Here is a 22,221-nt window from a genome sequence, read left to right as displayed (position 1 = left end):
TCAAGCGATTCTACTCGTACCACGCTTAGTCAATGAGGAAAACACAAGAACGATCGAATGGAAGGAAGAACACAGGTTTAATTAATTATTATTCCCACAAGTATGTACAATGATCGGTAGACGCAGAGACACAGAGCAGAACTTAAACAGTCTTATTCTTAACTCCCAGAATCGGGCCTGTCACAGTGTCACACTCACACAGGGAATTGCAGGCAGGATGCTGTTCAGGCCAAAACGCACTGACTTGGTCGCCCAGGAACGGCCCCGTCGGGCTCTCCACGGTCCCAGCACGTCCCGCGAAGAAGGCCAGCAAGCGGTGGAAGGATCCTCGTAGCGCGTCTCCCAAACAAAAGGCAGCCGATGAGGTAGGAAGGAAAAGTACGCATCTCTCAGCGCAGCTGGCGGATACACAGCGCGTTATCACTCGCGTAACTCGATGCACTATACGCGGCTCAGCTTCAAGCTCAACCGAGCGTCACTTTCATATGAGCGCGTATCCTGGTTCATGCACATCTTTCTCCACTCAATGCCAACTCAGTCCTCGTACCTCAATTGCTGCTCGAACTCCACTGCTCACCGCGCGTTCCTTGAACTCAACTCAACTCAACTCCTTGGCTTTGTGCAACGGCTTATATCGGTACGCCCCGAACCTTCTCGAACCCTCTCGAACCTTCCAACCACGCCCTGTGACGCAGTGCTGCCGCCACACCATCTGAGCCCTGATTGGCAGCTCGCGCTTACCGTCAGCTCCTCTGCCGCCCTCAATCGGTCCGCCCCGACCCTCCTGGCCGGCCTCGTGTTAATTTGCGCCAAAAAGCCAAAGGCACCACAAAGAGATGTAAGGCGATGGAGGCGGCATAGGACAATTGAAGCGATGAAAGGACCTATTCTCCTTACTCTACTCAACGCAGAACTAACATAGGAAAAGGACTATTCTCACAAATACTATGAAATAACTAAACTATCGTGAGGCTACATGTTGTTTGTGTGACTAACTATGAGGGGGAAATTTAACCTTTATTATACAAAACTCAAAACCGCAACACTACCCGTCTCCCTCGTCAGACTCGTCCCCGAGTCGGACCTACAAAAATTTGAACGACCGGTTTTGAGAAAGATCTGGAAATAAACTTTTACTTTTACATGTGACATATCAATGTGGTTCCCTCAAACATTTACTCTAACCCGTGTATGCGACAGTTTTAAAACACGAAATATGTCCCACCAATTGCGTTGAGTGGCTACTCTAACAGAATCATGCCCACAATTAACCGAATCCGGAATTTGTCAAACTAAACATATAGCCGGTGGGCAGCATTTTATATACAAGCACAGAAAACCTTAATTTATTTACAGTTCTATGACTCAGGACCTGTCCTTTTTGGAAAGAAGATTGGAGGGGAGAGAAAGCACAGCAAAATACACAAAAACACTCATAAATTCACATTTGCTGCTTGCTTCTTGCATCTTGTTTCTTGCTTCTTGCATCTTCTGTGTGCATATATCAAACCGGCAAGTCCACGGACCGGCATACAGGCCATTCCTGCTCTTCAGGGCTAATTAAACTTACAACTCTTCTCGTCCCGAGCACACCATAATAAAAATACACAACACATGTGTTTATTGTATTTCTCTGCCAGGCAGGGCCAATCTTATGTGGTCCGACTGCGTGACATTCATGCCACTCAAAACAAGTGGTCCGAAGATGCAAAGTGAATTTGCAGCAAGGTGCTGCACAGCAGAGGTGCAAGGCCACAAGACCTGTGGTCCATAATGTGTGTGTTGCAGCAAAGTGTTTGTGGCAGCAAAGTGCTGCATAGGTGCAGCAAAGTTACAATACAAGGATACGGCAGCAAAGTGCAGCGCAGTTCGGCTGCACAGATGTAGCAAAGTGCAGCACGGGTGCTGCACAGGTTGATGGTGCTGCACAGTTCCACCTCCAAAATGGTCCTGGGGTGGGGGGAGAGACAAAGCACGACCAGCAAAGCGGAAAGGGCACAAAGGTACACAGCAAAACAAGGTAATGCAGCACAAGGGGCGCGGAAGAGCGAGCAGAGCAGGCTCGTCCCTAACCGTCCGTACCCCCCATCGTCGGCTTACACTACCCTAGCCCTTCTTTTGTATTTACAAATTCGTCCCTACGTCTTGTCTCCCATATCCCCCTCTAATCCAAATTCGTCTCCCAATCCCTCCCAGGAAGGAAGGAATGGAACAAACACAATGTCTCATTACGTCATGATGCGTCTTACACTCAATAGTTCACAAAGCCTTGGTGTGGAGCTCCGTCCTCCTTGGTGAATGGCTGTGGATGGCGCGAAGGGGATTCTCAATTCCTAACTACACTAACTGACATTAACTCTTAAACTACCCGGGGTTATACCCTGCCAATCGGCCATCTTTAAACTATGTGGTTCTAAGAACCGAATCCCCATTGCCCACTCTGTGATGCCATCCAAATTTGGGTCTCACTCCCCAATTTTTCTCTCTGTGCCCTTGCACAATTTCGGGGCTGGGTCGTGTGGCTCCACTAGCAGATCCAACTACCTGCCTACCTCTGCCACTGAAGTCGCCACCCGAGCTTACCTGCTCCTGCGACTACCTAAACTAGGGAAGGCCCCTCCTGGCACTTTACCCCCTGATGCCCACCTTGGCATTGGGCAACCCGGGTCCTTCCCTTGGATCCTCGGGCCCCACTGAACAACTCGCAACTACTCTAACTGGCTCCCAGAGCCTACCCGCGGCCCCACACGGCCGACCATCTACCAGTGGCGGAGTGCTCCAACAACCATACGCACCAATTAAACCACACGCTCAGCCATTTCACTGACTCATGCACCCTCCAAAGCACTACTTGCCACTACCTGCACCACAGGTGTCAATATCCATACAAATTTACCTGAGCCCTCTACCTGACTTTACACTACCCTCCCCCCCCCCCCCCCCCGGGCTTTCGCGAATGGGTTCCACTCTTCCCCCATTCAATCCTTCGCATCATGCATTCCACACCTTTTATTCCACACCAAGCATTCCACACCAAATATTCTCACACACCATTTATTTCGCACACCTTTTATTTCTCACACACCAAGTATCTGGCACACCTCTTGTGCTCACACACCTCTCTCATCACACACCTCAACACAATTCCATTTGTCTTCCATACACAACTCCGTGTATTCTCACACAATTCCTCACACACAGCATCATCTATCTAACTGATTTTCCCCTAAAACTCGTGCTTCCCCGTCTTCCCTTTACACTAAGCACTCCCTTCATCATTAACAACCATCTAAACTACTTACGTCCCCACTATAGTTCAGATGTCACTACTTAATTCTCATGTCCCTAAGGTGTTCTAATTCCCTAGCAATTATCCTAGCCCTCCCTCGGCTAGCTTCGGTGCCCCATGGAGGTAATCATCGCTGGTACCCCCATGTGCCTATCACTGCCATCCCCCTAATCTAATGCTCATGGGCCCTGGTCGTGTGAGGAATGGTGAAACTACCATTCCTCCACGCAGGGTACACTATCCTCATCCATCCACTACACTCGAGCCTCTTCGTGTGGAAATACATCGTCATCACGGCTGGACCTCGAGAGGCCGAGCGATCCATGCGGGTGGTTTGTCTACTGTATGTTGGGTCTGTCCGGCATTTTCGATCCAGGGGAGGAGGCATGGACGGGCCGAGGTTCAGAGCGTCTCTGCGTGGAGCCTCGCGGTCCCACGCACGATGGCCCAACCGCCCACGGTCGGAGCACTGCACCCGCAAAGGTGCGCGGCTCCGAAATCTCCTACCTCCCCTTGAACCTTGCCGATTGCCTTTGCCGCCACGGCGCGGCACCAACCATACAGGGCGGGGTCCGGCACGAATCGTGCACGTCGGTCCTTGTGACACGGCCATGGCATCGATCCCCGCCGATCCCCGCCACACACAACTCACCGAGGGCTCACATCGGCTATCCGTCGCGCTAAACGTTACCCTGGTCGGTGTCGATGCTTGAGCCGCGTTCTCACCACTCGCGACCCACTCCGCACTCGCACCTGCACACCTAGGCGCACTCACACCCCTCACACACTTCAGTACGCACTCTTCTTCTATGCACTCTTTTACCGCACACTCTGTAACATCCCCGGGTGTGCACTCCTGCACACACCCTGCAACACGCTCTGGTGTGCACTCCTGCACACTCTCTGTAATACACTCTCTGTAACACACTCTCCTGTTACACACTCTTCCCGCACACATTCCGTCATACACTTTTCTCGCTCACACTCGTGATCTGGTGCACACTTTTCTCTCACACGTGCACCAGTCGCCCTCGTACACCGCACAATGGACCTTCCACGACCGCCCGGGTTTCGTTTATGTCCCAAGCACGCCAAAACCCTTTTCGTGCCAAACACATTCACGCCATCATTCCTACTCACTTTGGGGACCTCTTTTTCCGCCAGAAGCACCTGCAAACTTTTCATTTGGTTAGCAAGCCCGACATCACAATGCAAATGCAGACTTTGTGCGTATCCCATACATTCCCTCTGTGATTCTTTTTCTGTCTCTTCGGCCCCAATTGTTTCTGCAATTTCCATTATTTCTTCGATGAGCGCCGGCGTGCATAAAACTTTTTTGTCCAATTCGGCGGCCGTCAGCTCTTTTACACCCCGTGTCGCTATTTCGTTATCCCCGGTCAACTTAGCTGCGCTCTGCTCTACTTCGCTCTCCACGCGTTCCTCACATCGCTTCACCTCGTCACGTCCCAATGCGACCTCCTCGCTCAACCTGCGCCTTATGTCCTCCCCCATTGTGTCCATGTTGCACCTGGATTCGATTATTTTGGTGTCCATTTTTCCACTCATCTTTTGCGTATCGCACCTGGGTTCGTCTAGCATGGCATCCAAATTTGCATCCAGTTGGATTAGGAGCAATTCAATGTTAGAAAATGCTCGCAGAGTGGGCTTGGCTGCCGCTGCCACGTGCGAGGTGCCGCCATTTTCATCGCCAGCTACCGCCCCGTCTTCTGATTCCTCCACTACCAACTGTCCCTCTCGGTCCTGAGTCATCAATTTTTTCTTTACTTCTACCCCCACCGACATTCGACCGCCTTGGCTAGCCATGGTACGAATATAAAATTGGTTTTTACACTAAATTTCGTCCGCTCGCAATTTGGAGCTAATTCGTCCAAATCTTTTTTGTTAGGGTTCCAAATCCCACTCACAGACACCAAATGTTACGGCCAATTTGTAAATTTGGTGTCCAAAATTTTGGTGTTCAAAAATTTTGTCCAGGGTTCCAAATCCCCACTCCTGACTACCAAATGTTACGGTTCTCCGCCACCCTTCTTACCCTTACCAAGGAGGGATTAAGCCCCTTGTTCTTTCTGGGCTTGGCGGAACCGAGAGACTTGAAATGCCTATTCCGGGCAAACGCAAGGTAGGGTTTCGGGACCAAGTCTCGCTCGTACCTAAATCCCTGCGCCGCCACGGAAGCGGGGAAGCAAGCCTCGCACGAGCCACGTGTTATTTGGGTACACCGAGCGGATTGAGCACCACGTGGGCCATGCAGTTTTCTAGTAGTGGAACCCGATTTGAGCGATTCTACTCGTACCATGCTTATTCAATTAGGAAAACACGAGAACGATCGAATGGAAGGAAGAACACAGGTTTAATTATTATTCACACAAGTATGTACAATGATCGGTAGATGCAGAAACACAGAGCAGAACTTAAACAGTCTTATTCTTAACTCCCAGAATCAGGCCTGTCACAATCACACAGGGAATTGCAGGCAGGATGCTGTTCAGTCCAAAACGCGCCGACTTGGTCGCCCAGGATCGGCCCCGTCCGGCTCTCCACGGTCCCAGCACATCCCGTGAAGAAGGCCAGCAAGCGGTGGAAGGATCCTCGTAGCGCGTCTCCCGAACAAAAGGCAGCCGATGAGGTAGGAAGGAAAAGTACACATCTCTCAGTGCGGCTGGCGGTTACACAGCGCGTTATCACTCGCGTAACTTGATGCACTATACGCGGCTCGGCTTCAAGCTCAACCGAGCGTCACTTTCATATGAGCGCGTATCCTGGTTCATGCGCATCTTTCTCCACTCAATGCCAACTCAGTACTAGTACCTCAATTGCTGCTCGAACTCCACTGCTCACCGCGCGCTCCTTGAACTCAACTCAACTCAACGCCTTGGCTTTGCGCAACGGCTTATATCGGTACGCCCTGAACCTTCTCGAACCCTCTCAAACCTTCCAACCACACCCTGTGACGCAGTGCTGCCGCCACACCCTCTGAGCCCCGATTGGCGGCTCGCGCTTACCGTTAGCTCCTCTGCCTCCCTCATTGGGTCCCGCCCCGACGCTCCTGGCCGGCCTCGTGTTAATTCGCACCAAAAAGCCAAAGGCACCACAAAGAGACGTAAGGCGAAGGAGGCGGCATAAGACAATGGAAGCGATTAAAGGACCTATTCTCCTTACTCTACTCAATGCAGAACTAACATAGGAAAAGGACTATTCTCACAAATACTATGAAATAACTAAACTATCGCGAGTCTACATGTTGTTTGTGTGACTAACTATGAGGAGGAAATTTAACCTTTATTATACAAAACTCAAAACCCACACTTGTAAATAATTACTTGTAAATATCCCATTATTAAAAGGTTAAAGGTTGCACCCCTAGTTAGTCCACAAGCAACACGTGGGCCACCATAGGACTTTAGTTATTTCATTATTATGTGTTTTAGATAAGGCCGTGTTTCCAATAGTTGAATCTGCGTTGTGTTAATCAAATAAGATTAGGCCCATTCCGTCCATTTTGCGACCTCCCTCTCCAAGCGATGCCATTACGCGCCCCTCCAGTCGGTGCCTCATGGTTCTCCCAATTCTGTTACGCGCCTTTGTTAGCGCTCGCTCAAGCGCCGCATTAAACCATGCGGTCAAGCCAGAGGAAAAAGGGGGCGGAACGCCAAGAAGAAGGTGTGGCCTGTCAACCAGCCGTCAAAGGTGTGGCCGGTAAGCCCTCCCCAGCCAACTAGGGCTGATGTAACATCACCGACAGGCGTGGCCTTGAGGCCTGCGTAGTGATCGCGCGGAGCGTTATAAAAAGGCGAGCGCAAAGCCCTTTCACGGACTTGTTCGGCGGCGCTCATGCGAAAGGACTTTTGATGAGAGAGCGCTGGTTGTTTCAAAAGCCTAATACAGAGCACACAGTTGGGAGAAGTCTCACTCGCTGGTGCTGATAAGAGAACTTGGTAGAGGGGGCGTGTAGCACAAGCGTGCAATTATTACGTACGCTGCGGAACACCAGTTTCCCCCCTTATATGAACTGTCTGCTCGCGTCCCACTACGCGCGGAGCTGCCTGCCGGGTTTCGCCGCTGGACCAGAGCCTGGACTGGAGTCGACTGACTGGAGCCTGGACCCTATACCTGACCATCTACCAGCTACAATCCCCGTGTGAGTGTGTCTGTTTGTCTGGGGTATAGAATAAGACTGCTTTAAGACTGCCCTGTGTCCTGCTTCTTCTTCTTCCTCTTCCTTGTACATCCTTTCGTTTCCTCTTTCTTTCTGTATATTTGTGAATAAATTACCTTGTTCTTTCTTGGTTTCCCCTAATCCGATCGCATCCGTCTTTTCTTCCATTGGGTAAACGTGGCGCGATCGCAACCGCTAGAATCGGGTTTAGTCACTTTGTTAACGGCTCGGATCGCGGATTGCTAACCGCTCGGCATTTTCCATCTTATCCGTGGTTCGAGCAGGAGTTAATTCCCTGCTTTACGGTCGGGTTAGGGATGAGGTATTTGGGACCAAATTTATCAATCACCCTACCTAATACCGACCGGAAGGAGCGTATAACTTCCAGGACTTGGGTTGGCCAGGTAACAAGACAAGGGGATTAACCCCCCCCCCCCCCCTTGATAAGGTGAGCGCCGACCCCCGAGATCCGTAACAATATATATATATATATATATATATATAAATATATATATATATATATATATATATATATATATATATATATATATATATATATATATATATACATATATATATATATATATATATATATATATATATATATATATATATATATATATATATATATATATATATATATATATATATACACAAAGAATTAAGTTAAGCACCCCTACACAACGAATTAAGGTAAGCACCCCCTAATATATATTCTTTGTGTATATGTATACATTGGCATATATTCTAAGGTATGTGAGATCAAATAATGATTGGTATGACATTAGCAATTATCCATTGATGAAATTGAGTGATCAAAGTGAAAAAAAGTGATTGGTTGAGTCAGTGATCCGATCACGTGGGTCCTACACACGTTATTGACGCAAAGATCGCTAGAGGTCTTCTCAGAACAATGACTGTACGTTAGAAAACATAAACGTCATCCACACTGTCCGTGATGGACCTATAGCTCCATACTTAAATTGAGGTGAAAATATGCCTAAAATTCCCAAAAAATTTCACCTTAAATTATTCAGAATAAAATATTGAAAACGGCATGATTGTTATGTTTTTATGTGACCATAATATCACTTCTCCAGAAAATATAGCAATATCATGGGTATATTACACTGTTTTGACGACAACAAACTTGTAATGTGCGAGGTTGTAAAAAAACGGGGGGGGGTGCTTAACTTAATTCTTTGTGTATATATATATATATATATACAGTATATATGTGAAAATGCATTGGCATTCCTTGGTGATTTCTTGTGATTGTTGTGTTCCAAGTGATTTTTGAATGCACCTCATGTATTACATGCAGGGTAAGAATGTTGGGAGACATTACTGCGTCTTTTACACAAGTTATAAAATATTATATATTATACAAAATATTATACAAATACCTTCAGAGGTGAAGGAATGAGTACAGCCAATGGGATATTTAACTCGGAATATTACTATATACTATGAGCAAGGCACCAAGGTAGGAATGCTAAACAGGACAACTAAAGCAAATTGTGAGCAGGATAGCAATCAAATCCATGCCTTTCATGCTATCAGCATGACATTCCTACCAGATGAGGTAATCATATGCTAATCGTTCATACCTGGTGAACACAAACTTGGCCACAAACCGCACAGCTTCCATCATGGATTTGATTACATAATTCTTTGTATTTCCTTGAACAATGAAGTAGCCATGGTAGCATATGTGCTATGACGTCCACATTTACATGATGTCACCGAGTGGTGCAGAGTCCAGCAAGTTCAATATTTTGTGAGATGGCATGCAGCCCGGGCCTGCATGTTTGGCCATCGTGTTGTTTGAATAAACTCATACATTTATTTCTGCCTGCTCGAATAACAACAAAAAACAACAACAACAAAAATAAAACAACAACAACAACAAGAAGCACACACACACACACACACACACACACACACACACACACACACACACACACTCACTCACTCATACAACACCAGATGTGAGTAATAATGAAAAAAGGGCAGAGCAACCCATCCATGATGTGCCTTGACATTTATTTTGCTTGATGTTTTCAAAAATAAAAAATAACTCCTCCATCTGACCTCGAGCGCCGTCACGTGACCGGAATTGGCCACTTGATGAATAAAAACCGGTATGCACCGGTGCTCATGGTCTGAGGAAGACTGCTGTGAAGCGGGTGAAACGTCACCTGAGACCGGGTCTGCTCTTGCTTATTTGCTCAAATTTGTGGAGTAGATCGAGTTTTACTTTCTGGTTGGAAGCGCCTTCTTTCTTTAAAAATGTTTTTTTTATACAAGATCGACGTTCGTGTAAGAGCTAACATTAATCACAAAAAAAAACTGACACATAAAACATATGCTAAAGAGAGCAGGAGACAAGATGGGGAGAGAGAGAGAAGCACACGAGTACAACATTTGAGAGCAGGGACATCAGGAGATCTGTGGGAGGGCTGGGGGAGGAGGCGTGGGAAGGGGGGGGGGAGGAGGCGTGGGAAGGGGGGGGGGGAGGGAGGGGTAAAAAAAAAAAAAACCACATGGACACAGCTATGACTTCCAGGAAAGAAGTCGGTATTTCAAAAAGTGGATCTGGGGTGAATTAACGGGGGTAGAAAAGATCAAGGTTTTTATCATTTTTATCAAGGATCAAGGTATAATCCCAACCACCCCAATCTTTTACTGTACAGTATATATTTTAATTATTTATTTATTCATTTTTAAACGTGTTCCATTGCTGAGAATCACCTGAAATAGTAAATTGTTTGAGCAACTAGAATGTTTGTAATAACAGTGTTCAACCAGTTACAATGTATGATGACTCTCGGTCTTCTCTTAAATTGTTTTTTTGCAACGACCATTCAAAAGCAAAATAAGTTTCAATGTGTTAATTCATTTAGCATGGTACTTATATTTACTGCATAATGCATGATGATGGCATGATGGAGGGTAAATTATTGAGATTGTTGCCATGAATACATTGGAGGAATGATTTTTTTGAGAAGGTGTTAATTTTGCACCAAGTGGAAAATTATGTTAAAGTGAAATGAATCTCAAGCTTCAGAAAGTGATAATTAGTGCATCTAATTCATGAATGTTTCAGTTTACATTCATAATTTGAAAAAGAAATCCGGATTTATTAATTTCTCAGTAGATACCTGTCATGTACAGCCTATGGCTTCTCGTTGCATCACTTGCTGGGGGTGTGGCTGTGCCACTGATGCAGGGTGTTACCAGTACACTGGTACTCTTTTTGCCAACCTTGGAAGCATGATGCACTGAGTCAACCACACCTGGTGTTAATTAAATGGCTGACAGGGACTGAAACTCAAGTCACTAATATCTTAAAGCAGCCACCTTAACCATGAAGCCAACACCAGGCTTTACCATTTGTGGATCCACATTTTTCTACTTTCCTAAATTTCAATAATCTTCTGTGGAACTTAAGTTTAAAATATCATACTACTGGCTTGGCATAACTGTTGAGTGTCTGTTTGTCTGTTTTTCGACACAGGGACCCGAACCAACCAGTTCCACAAGACACCAAGTTTATCCACACCAAACCAAACCGCTTTGAGGAGGTTGCTTGGACAAAGTACAACCCCAAGGACCAAGACTACCTCCACATCGGACTCAAACCAAGGGTGCGAGAGCATTATCGTGCCACTAAAGTGGCTTTCTGGCTCGAGTTGGTGCCACACCTGCACAACCTGCATGGAATGTTCCAGCACACTTCCACTACAACCAAGGTGAAACTGCCAGTCTATATTCACTATTTGGGAGATATCCAGTAAATATCCCTGACCTCTTGTTTGAGATTGAGCTCATCCATCCTTTATGGACATAGAAGAAGCAGTTTATCTATATATATAAAACACAGTTTGTGTGTGTGTGTGTGTGTGTGTGTGTGTGTGTGTGTGTGTGTGTGTGTGTGTGTGTGTGTGTGTGTGTGTGTAATGTTACCGATAGACTCCTAAACAGAGAGGCTTACGTGCTTGATATTTGGCATAGACATGGCCATTGAGCCTGGGACGAACATGGCCGAACTCAAAATATTTGACGATCCATATTTTTTATTCATATTTACCTCAGCGCACGGAATCGACGGAATCAGAGCAGGTGGGTGCTGATTCGCTCAGAGCGATCACGTGATGATGCTATGACGCTATGAACGATATGACGCTATGACGCTATGAAAAAAAAAATCGCTATGACGCTATGAAACGCTATGACGCTATGAACGATATGACGCTATGACCGCTATGACGCTATGAAAAAAAAATCGCTATGACGCTATGACGTTATGAACGCTATGACGCTATGACGCTATGAAAAAAAAAATCGCTATGACGCTATTAACGATATGACGCTATGAACGCTATGACGCTATGAAAAAAAAAATCGCTATGACGCTATGAACGATATGACGCTATGATGCTATGAACGCTATGACGCTATGAACGATATGACGCTATGATGCTATGAAAAAAAAAATCGCTATGCCGCTATGAACGCTATGACGCTATGAACGATATGACGATATGACGCTATGACGCTATGAACGCTATGACGCTATGAACGATATGACGCTATGACGCTATGATGCTATGAAAAAAAAAATCGCTCGCTTTGCCAAGGGGCTCGCTCACCCCCCCCCCCCCCCGTTCCCCTCCCCGCCCCTTCCCCCTCCCCCACCCCTCCCCCGCCCGGCAATGCCGGATACTTCTGCTAGTATCCAATGTGGAATGATCTGGGCAGAATCCAGAGTTAGAGAAGCAATGAGTCTCCATGTCTGGTACAATTATTGATTCCATTACTTTTCTTAAGGTGGTGAGATGGTTGTCTGGTGTATCGAAGAGAGGGTCAGTTTTGGCCCCCTTGCTATGAATTGGAGTGATATTGGTTATTTTACATGATCCAAGAGGCAGGTGGACCTCAACAATGACTTGGACTAAAGCAATGCACAAAATTAGGTGCTGCTTAACTTTGACTGAATATAACTTCCCTTTAACAGAATTCTTATCTTTCCCTGAATATAACATTTCGTATAAATTCATTTTTTATGGCCTAGCCCGTAGGGCAATGCCGCCTGGAACAGCGTTTGTCTGTCCGTCCGGTAAATCTATGTAATTATGTCCCTTCCGCCAGAATTTTGCGGGTTTATTCGCTCCGTAAAATTTGTTTTCTCTGCAACCGTTGGTCTGATTAACAGGAAATTTTCACCATAGGAGCACCTCCTCTTGTAGAATTTTATTATGATAAGTATGACGTCTTCGGTCACGTGCTACGGGCGCCATCTTGGAAAAAATGAAAAACTGTGCACTGCTATATCTCTGAAACCACTACATGGAAAAAAAATTGAAATGTGGCTCATTGTAAAGTACGCCCCATGGGGAATAAGAAATGTTAATGATGTCAAAGGTGCCTTCATTATGACATCATAAATCGACAAGTGGGATGCTTGATCTGACCAGTATGAAAATTTTTTGAATGTGATCTCGGGATAAATTGGTTGAGAAAAAATAATTGATGACGTCAACGGTTACGTGGTTCAGCAGCGAAAATTTTATCCCATTGGGCAATGCCAGCGGGAACAGTGTTTGTCTGTCCATCTGGTATATGTATGTATGTCCCTCACAAACGTCCACCAATCAGAGTTGAGGATCTGGTCACATGACAGGGGGACAGCAGATCCTCCACTTAGCAGATCCAAGCCCGGCTATGCCGTTGTTAGACAGAATGAATGAATGAATGATCGTTTCAAGGCCATTTTTTCCTTAGAGCGGGGGTTAGCCTTGCGGGCCCCATGACAATCATGGTTCCCTGTTTGAGGCAATGTTTTTATGGCCGGATGCCCTTCCTGACGCCAACCCATAGTCGCCTCTTACGATGCGCAGGGATACGGTGTACCTATTCTTAATCGGGGTACACACCGGGAGGACGCTCAAGGACTGTCGATCATTTCTTCTTCTGCCATTGCCAACCCCGCTTGTGCAGACCAGTACAATGCAGATATGTTCAAGTTATTGAGCCGAGGTTGAAGTACGTTACATCTACATATGTCAGAAGCAACCTTCATCCATTCCACGGACCCCACATTGTGTCGTCAAAAGGAATTTGTACATTCTCTCATTCTCTTTCAACACGGAAAGATTAAAGGTATTTTCCCGACCACTGTCCAACGTAATGACGCAAATGGTGCGTCATCGCTGACACCTCCGCTCCAGCCAATTGGAGCCCAGGACAGTGATGACTGAGTCAACCAATGGGCGTTCAGAACACCAATGACGTTGTGACTGAAGAACCAATTGGTGTGGCGGTTATGAGACATGCTTATAAATGCACTCGTTCTCCTCTCTTCCGATCTTTTTGCTGTGAATCGCCTTGAAGAGTTATTCTCATTATGTCGTGTTTGTTTTCTTGTATATTAAAGTTCAGTAGTACCAAACATCTGTTTACTATTGGTCTTGGTATACTGAGCTTGTGCATCTAATTTAATATATTGAAAGGAATTTAGCCAAGTTACCAGTGTACAATGGATGACTGTTTTCAAAATATACCGTTGGATCTTTAACATCGACAATATAAGTACAAACAGAATAGCTGACTTTTTGTTGCTTTGTGGAGGATAACCCACCACGAGAAATGGATGTTATCGTCAGATCTGACTGTGGGAGAGCAAAGCCATGAGCAGAATGCTCAGAGAGAAGCTCACTACCAACCGAGCTACTGTGGCGTTCTTTCATTAACAACACCCACGTTCAAAACCCATGTCATGTGTTTACTTGTCCATTGTCTCCCAGTATATTTGTTCTCCCAGGGAAAATCAACAAGCTCTTCTATGAATTTAGACAGCGCGAGACATTTTATTCCAGCTATGTCTTCCAAATGATTGAAGCAATTTGGAGGAGAATTTCAGGCATGATTAATATCCCAAGCTAAAAATTAAAATTAACAATAAGCTTTTGTCGCAAGCTGAAGTGCATATGTTCAAATTTGGGAAAGGAGTAATCTTTGCTGATTAACATGTTACACTACAGATAATGATGAAAACAATAATTGGATGATGAAGACATTAGAAAAATTACCGGTAAGTGTGCAGTATCAGAAGCATTCAATAAATTGCCCATATCTCATGATCATGATGATCATGATGATGATGAAAACAAATAATAATAACAACAATTTGAATAATAGTTTTTTGTTGAAAAATAATGTATGCTTTAATCACAATGCTTAAGAAAATAGGATTTGTACAAGTACAAATACATTCGAAGTACACCGCCCCCATGCCAAATAAATAAATAACATTCTCCAGCGCAGCATGGCCGGGGCACCTTAGGCACCCGGTGATACCGCCGTGCAGCACATAGACATGGTATTGGGAGTGAGAGGTGTACAATAATTGATTGATTAATTGTGTAATTAAAATCATTCAATAATAATTGTAAAAAATTGCTTAATCAATTATTGGCTAATAGCATACCTCAACCACCAGTGTTTCATCTGAAGCTGTAAATTTTCGAAAAATAATTAAATAAGTCAATAATCAAAAAATAATAAATTCATTGATTAATCAATAAATGATAAATTGATTTATTTTTTAATCAATAAATAAAAAATGGCTTTTACAGCCAAATCACTTGGTCATTGCCATGTTCAAACAGCAACTTCCTAACTCAAAAGGTGCCTAAGATATTCCCCAGATGAGAAAGAAAATAAATAAATGATTAATAATGAAAATAAATAAATAATAATCATAAAATAATTAAATTAACATTTCGCTAACAGAATACCGAAACCACCACCGTTCGATCTGGATCTGCAACTTTAACTTTTATTTATTTATTAATTAAGTCATTAATCGAACAATTATATAATAAATCGACGAATTGATTAATTGATTAAACAAAAATATCCTTGGTCATCAAAAAATATCCTAACCAAATCACTTGGTCATTGGCATGTCCAAATATCAGCTTCACAGCTCAAAAGGTGCCTGAGATATTGCCCAGATGAGAAACGAAATAAATAAGTACTTAATTAATCGATATCTACAGTCACGTAAAAAAGTAAGTACACCCCATGTAAAGTTTTGACTTTTTCAACATATTTCAACATACAGCTATTTGATCTTCATTTCAACAATATTGATATATAAAGGTGATATAATATAACAAATATCATGAAACATTTACATTTTGTAGTCCATTGTATAATTTAAATAAACATAAATGCAAATTTCACATGTGGAAAAAGTACGTACACCCCGACATTTATCACTACTTCAAATACCTAAAATTAGAATCAGGTGCACCAGCTCAGGTGCAAATGATTATAACATCGTTAGAGAGGATCTTGGAGGAACCTGTGTTATTTAAACCTCAGACATTTAGTTTGGTTTGCTCTTTGTTGTTGAAGTGTGCGGCGTCACCATGCCAAGATCAAAAGAGCTCTCTGAGGCCTTCAGAAAGAAGGTTATAGATGCCTACGAGTCTGGGAAGGTATTTAAAAAGATCTCCAAACAATTTGAAATCAATCATTCGACTGTCCAGAAGATCATCATCAAGTGGAGAAGATTCCAAACAACTGCCAACTTGTTTAGGCCAGGCCGCCCCAGCAAGTGCAGCCCGAGAGCAGACCGCAAGATGCTGAAAGAAGTCTCTAAGAACCCCAGAATGTCAAAGTGCACGAGTCTACCATTAGAAAGAGGCTGCACAAATTTGATCTACATGGGAGGTGTGCCAGGAGGAAACCTTTGCTGTCCAGAAAGAACATCAGGGCAAGACTAAAGTTTGCCAATGAACACCTAGGCAAAGACCAGCACTTCTGGAACAATGTGCTCTGGACAGATGAGTCAAAGGTAGAGCTATTTGGCCACAGTACCAGAAGACATGTTTGGCAAAAACCAAAGACAGCATTTGACCACAAGAACCTGATACCAACTGTAAAGCATGGTGGTGGAAATATTATGGTTTGGGGCAGCTTTGCTACATCAGGGCCTGGGCAGCTCACCATCATAGAATGCACTATGAATTCTTCATTGTACCAGAGGGTGCTTGAGGATAATGTGAGGCCATCTGTCGGAAAGTTGAAGCTCAACCAAAGGTGGACCTTGCAACATGACAATGACCCTAAACATACCAGTAAATCCACCAAGGAATGGCTGAAAAGAAAGAAATGGAGGGTTCTGGAATGGCCAAGTCAAAGCCCTGATCTAAATCCCATCGAGATGTTGTGGGGGAATTTGAAACGAGCTGTGCATGCAAGAAACCCCTCAAATACCGCACAGCTGAAAGAATTCTGCATGGAGGAGTGGATTGGAGGGGAGTGTGAGGCGCGATTGGAGAGGAGTGTGAGGCGCGATTGGAGAGGAGTGTGAGGCGCGATTGGAGAGGAGTGTGAGGCGCGATTGGAGAGGAGTGTGAGGCGCGATTGGAGAGGCGTGTGAGGGATTGGAGAGGAGAGGAGTGTGAGGGATTGGAGAGGAGAGGAGTGCTAGGTAGAGAAAGGAGAGTGTCAGGTGGAGACAGGAGAGTGTCAGGTGGAGAGGAGTGAGGGGTCACATATTATGTGAAATAAATAAATTGTGTTCATCACACCATTTCTGGATCTGATGACTTGCCAGTAACCATTTTGTAAAAATGAATGTGCAGCATCTAACTCATTATGTCGAAATGTCACACATCCATGCCCGTGGGATTCCCACGGGTGACCCCGCTAGTATATATATATTGCATGATTGTATTCTACAGGATGTTGCCAGAGATCAGATTGACATTAAACCTACCTACGGGGAAAAGAAGTTGGACTTGATTGATTTCCACTACACTGTGCATGCAAAAAACCCCTCAAATATCGCACAGCTGAAAGAATTCTGCATGGAGGAGTGGGCAAAAATTTCTCCCAGTCGATGTCAGAGACTGGCAGACAGTTATAAGAAACGCCTACTTGAGGTTGTTTCTGCCAAAGGGGGCAATACCACCTATTAGTGCCAAGGGTGTACTTACTTTTTCCACATGCGAAATTTGCATTTATGTTTATTTAAATTATACAATGCACAACAAAATGAAAATGTTTCATGATATTTGTTATATTATATCACCTTTATCTATCAATATTGTTGAAATGAAGATCAAATAGCTGTATGTTGAACTATGTTGAAAAAGTCAAAACTTTACATGGGGTGAGTGTACTTACTTTTTCACGTGACTGTAGTAAGTAATTAATCAATTAATTGACTAATCAAAAAAAAAAATTTGGGCCAAAGCACGTGCGCACTATTGTGCCGAATATTCAGCTTCCTAGCTCAAAGTATGGCTGAGATATCTCCCAGACAAACAAGAAAACAAACAAACAAGAAATAAACCGGAGTGAAAACTGAGTACTCTCTTTCAGCGTGCGTAATCGCCGGGCCCCCTTCGGCGCCTGGCGATGCCATCATGCAGCGCCTGGAGATGGAATAGGAAAGGAGCGGTGTACAACAAAGTGAGGACAAAAGTGAATGTGGAGTTGCAGTTTCACCTTGGTTGTAGTGGAAGTGTGCTGGGACATTCCATGCAGGTTGTGCATGTGTGGCACCAACTCCAGCCAGAAAGCCACTTTAGTGACCTGAGCATCACAAATTGATCAAGACAGTACTAGCTCTGCCATGTGGGTAGCAATTTAGAATAAAGGTCTAGCTAGTTTAAATGGGGGATCAATGTGGTTGAGGTGGTGGAGATGATGAAGAGGAGGTTGGAAATGTGTGTGCAGGAGACCAGATGGAAAGGAGATAAGGAAATAAGGTCTGTAGGAGGATACAAAGCACACAGGTGGGGATGAAAGGAATAATGGCATTGGAATAATAGTACCAGAAGAGACCAGCAAGCAGGTGGTCAGAGTGGAAAGACGGGAGGGATGTATAGTTATGGCATGGGTGGTGATACAGAGGCAAATGGTGTGTGTTATGTCAGTGTATGAGCCACAAACAGGAAGGACTTGGGTGGAGAAGAAATAATTCAGGGAGTACTGAAGAGGATAGGAATGGTTGAGTTGGAGTTGATGCTGTTATGTGCATATTGTGGGAAACCTTAACTCGCATGTAGGAGTAGCAGAGCCAGGTGAAGAGGAATGTGTTGGTAAATTTGGTGTGGAACAAGCAATGGAGAGGTTCAAGAGCTGGTGGATATGGTGGTGAGGAATGGGATGGCCATAGCTGGTTCATTCTTTTAGATATATATATATAGTACGGGCATGCCCTAGTTCTTTCAAAGGTGGGAAAGCCACAAGATTACCTTTAGTAGTGGACAGCATAGAACAGAATTGGATTGGGTGATGGTATGGAAGCAACAGTTGTGGAGGGTTAAGGATTGCAAGGCAGTGACGAGAGAGAGCATGTTACCACCAAGCAAAAGCCTGTGGTATTTGTGGTGAGGATGAAGAAAAGGGTGGAGGTTAAGAGGAGGGATCAGAAGGTTATTAGTTGGGGAAAGTGTCGAGGAAACATCACTGTAAAGAACAAGGAGAGGGTGAGGGCCGAACTTAGTGAATTAAGCGGAAGGTTTGGAGACAGATTGAAAGAAGTACGGAGAGGCATTTAGGGGAATTGCAGAATTGTTGTGTGGAAGGACATCAAGAAAGGGTGCATCGTTGAGGGATCGAAACCAAGTTGAGGGATAGATTCACACATCTAAGCTTTATGAGACAGTAGTCAGACTGAAGCTATTCCTGAGAAAAAGGCACATTACAGCACATCTCGGGTTTGCAAAAAGGCACAGTAAAGACTCTGAGAGCATGAGGCAAAATATTTTGTGGTCTGATGTGATGAACATTGAACTATTTTGCCTGAATGCAAAGTACTACATCTGGTAGAAACCAAGCACAGCTCATCACCCATTTAACACAATCCCTACTGTGAAGCATGGTGATAGTAGCATCATGTTATGGGGATGCTTTTCAGCGACAGGGTCACAGAGACTTGTAAGGACGGAGAGAACAATGAATGGAGCCAAGTACAGGCAAATCTTGAGGAGAACCTGCTTCAGAGTGCAAAAGCCCTGAGACTGCGTCAAAAATTTAGGATCCAACAGGACAATGATCCCAAGCATACAGCCAAAGCATCACTGGAATGGCTTCAGAACAAGAATATGAAAATCTTTGAGTGGCCCAGCCAAAGTCCAGACTTGAATCCCATTGAGAATCTGTGGAAAGATTTGAAGATTGCTGTTCATCAATGTTCCCCATCCAACTTGACAGAGCTTGAGCAAATCTGCAAAGAAGAATGGGAGAAACTCCCTAAATCCAGATGTGCAAAGCTGATACAGACATACCCAAGAAGACTCAAAGCTGTATTTGCAGTTCAAGGTGCTTCTACGATGTATTGACTGGGTGTTGAGTAAATTAGATATTTCGTTATTTGATTTTTAATTATTTTGTAAAAAGTTCGAAAAAAATTTCACTTAGACATTATGTTAGGGTGCCGGCTTGGGATCCTGGGTTCGAATCCCGGTCGATCGCTTAATTAACGCCAGGGGGGTTGACTCAGCCTGTCATCCTTCCGAGGTCAGCAAATTGAGTACCAGCTTGCTGGGATGAATGATCCCGGTGTGTACCCCGGTTTAGAATAGGTACATCGTATCCCTGCGCATCGTAAGAGGCGACCAAGGGTTGGCGTCAGGAAGGGCATCCGGCCATAAAAACATTGCCTCAACCAGGGAACCATGATTGTCATGGGGCCCGCAAGGCTAACCCCCGCCATAGCGGGGAAAATGGCCTCAAAACGATCATTCATTCATTCATATTAGACATTATGTGGTACTAGCGTGACTCAGCACGCTCCGCACGCCTCAACACACGTCGTTTCAGAGGGGTAGGCATATTTTACCATTTCGGTGTCTTTTGGGCCTTCATGGTGGTTTGGGTCTTCAGGGCCATTTGGGTCTTCAGGGTCTTTTGGATCTGCTGGGCCTTGAAGGGTATTTTGGGTCTTTGAGGTGTTTTTGGGTCTTTGAGGTGTTTTGGGGGTCTTCATGGTCTTTTGGGTCTTCAGGGTGTTTTGGGTCTTCGGGGTGTTTTGGGTCTCCGGGGTGTTTTGGGTCTCCGGGGTGTTTTGGGTCTCCGGGGTGTTTTGGGTCTCCGGGGTGTTTTGGGTCTTCGGGGTGTTTTGGGTCTTCGGGGTGTTTTGGGTCTTCAGGGTGTTTTGGGTCTTCGGGGTGTTTTGGGTCTTCGGGGTGTTTTGGGTCTTCGGGGTGTTTTTGGTCTTCGGGGTGTTTTCGGTCTTCGGGGTGTTTTGGGTCTTCGGGGTGTTTTGGGTCTTTGGGGTCTTTGGGGGTCTTCAAGGTATGAAGGGTCTTGGGGGAATGAAAGTGTCGTCAAAGGTCTGAGGGGTCTCAGCAGTCTTAACGCAATTAAGAGGGTTAATTAAGAGTGTGGTAATTTTATTTGAAGAAGAAGAAGACGTTTTCATCGCATATATACATACATACATACATACATACATACATACATACATACATACATACATAGCGAACCATATACGTTTGCTCTATTATAATAGGATTATGTGTCGATCAGTGACAAAAAACTGGACTGACAATGGCCAGAGAGATGTCTGCTTTAACAAGCATATGATCAGATGAACTGATTGGAGCAAAGATTGGTTCTTGGATCTACTGTAGTCGGTATAACCTAATGAAGCTGTGCATTTTAAAATACTCTGTCTTGTTATCAGTATGCTTCTTTCTCGACAAAAGCAGATTGTTGGGCCTGCAATTTGGTTGTTGGGCCTGCAGTTTGATTGGTGGCCTTGCAATGTTTTTCACTGCTTCCTCTGCTCTTGTTCCTTCTGTCCTCTCACCTCCCCTCAACTCAACGATCGCCCCACAAAACACACACATGTACTAACAGAAGACCTTATCTTGTTACCCTTGCTCTATCTAAATTTCGCTGGCACCTCGATTCATTCATTCTCCTCCTCACCTGTGCAATCACCTGTGGAATTGTTTTTCTGAATCTGTCTCAAGCTCTTTTGTATACTGAATCGAGGCTCGTGAAAGAGCTAACATTTACTTCACAAACAAATCAACCAGACAAACAAAACACACAAAAAGCGGGAGCGGAAGACAAGATGGGGAGAGAAGGGGAAGCACACAAACACAACATTTGAGAGCAGGGAGATGTGTGGAAGGGAGAGGGCTTGGGGGGAGGAGGCGTGGGAAGGGGGGGGGGGGGGGAGGGAGAAGTATAAAACACAAGGACACCAAGGACTTCCAGGACAGAAGTCGGGATTTCAGAAATAAGTGGATTTGGGGTGAATTAACAAGGGTAGAAAAGATCAAGGTTTTGGATGGGGGAAGATAAGAGATGGTGGTGAACAGCTGTTTTAAAGACCTGGAGGGTGGAGTGGGATTGAAGAGAGTGAGGGAGTTTGTTCCAGAGGCGGGAGAAAAGAGGAATGAAGGAGTGAAGGTGAGCAGAGAGTCTTGATTTTGGCAGTTTGACCATAAGAGGGTTGCAGGCAGATCTTGTGCGACCTGTAGGAATATTTGCGGGACAGAGCCCAGAGAGAGCTGGGGGGCAAGGCCAGAGAGGAGTCGGTAGAAGACGGAAAGACCACCAACCTGCCTGCGGTGAGTGAGTGAGAGGCCCTTGGAGTTAGCTTCATCGCGGGAGATTCCAATGATCTTCCCTCTTGGATTTGAAATCTGCTGCTCATCATCAGCTTATGATCATATTTTACCTCTGAATATTATTGCTACACCCACTGAGA

General features: G+C 44.9%; 1 protein-coding gene across 2 annotated transcripts in view; it reads left to right on the top strand.

The window, feature by feature from the left end:
• The window catches only part of LOC137432895 (neuroligin-4, X-linked-like), a 749,939-nt gene that overhangs the window by 698,045 nt on the left and 29,673 nt on the right, over positions 1-22,221 (top strand). For both annotated transcript variants that reach the window (XM_068125201.2, XM_068125200.2), the window contains exon 5: positions 10,987-11,221. In XM_068125201.2, coding sequence (XP_067981302.1) covers positions 10,987-11,221 — 235 coding nt within the window. The remainder of the gene's footprint in view (positions 1-10,986; positions 11,222-22,221) is intronic.

The sequence above is a fragment of the Myxine glutinosa genome, chromosome 8, assembly GCF_964187855.1.
Source record: "Myxine glutinosa chromosome 8, kmMyxGlut1.1, whole genome shotgun sequence".
Taxonomy (NCBI): domain Eukaryota; kingdom Metazoa; phylum Chordata; class Myxini; order Myxiniformes; family Myxinidae; genus Myxine; species Myxine glutinosa.
This window is presented reverse-complemented; position numbering and strand designations above follow the sequence as displayed.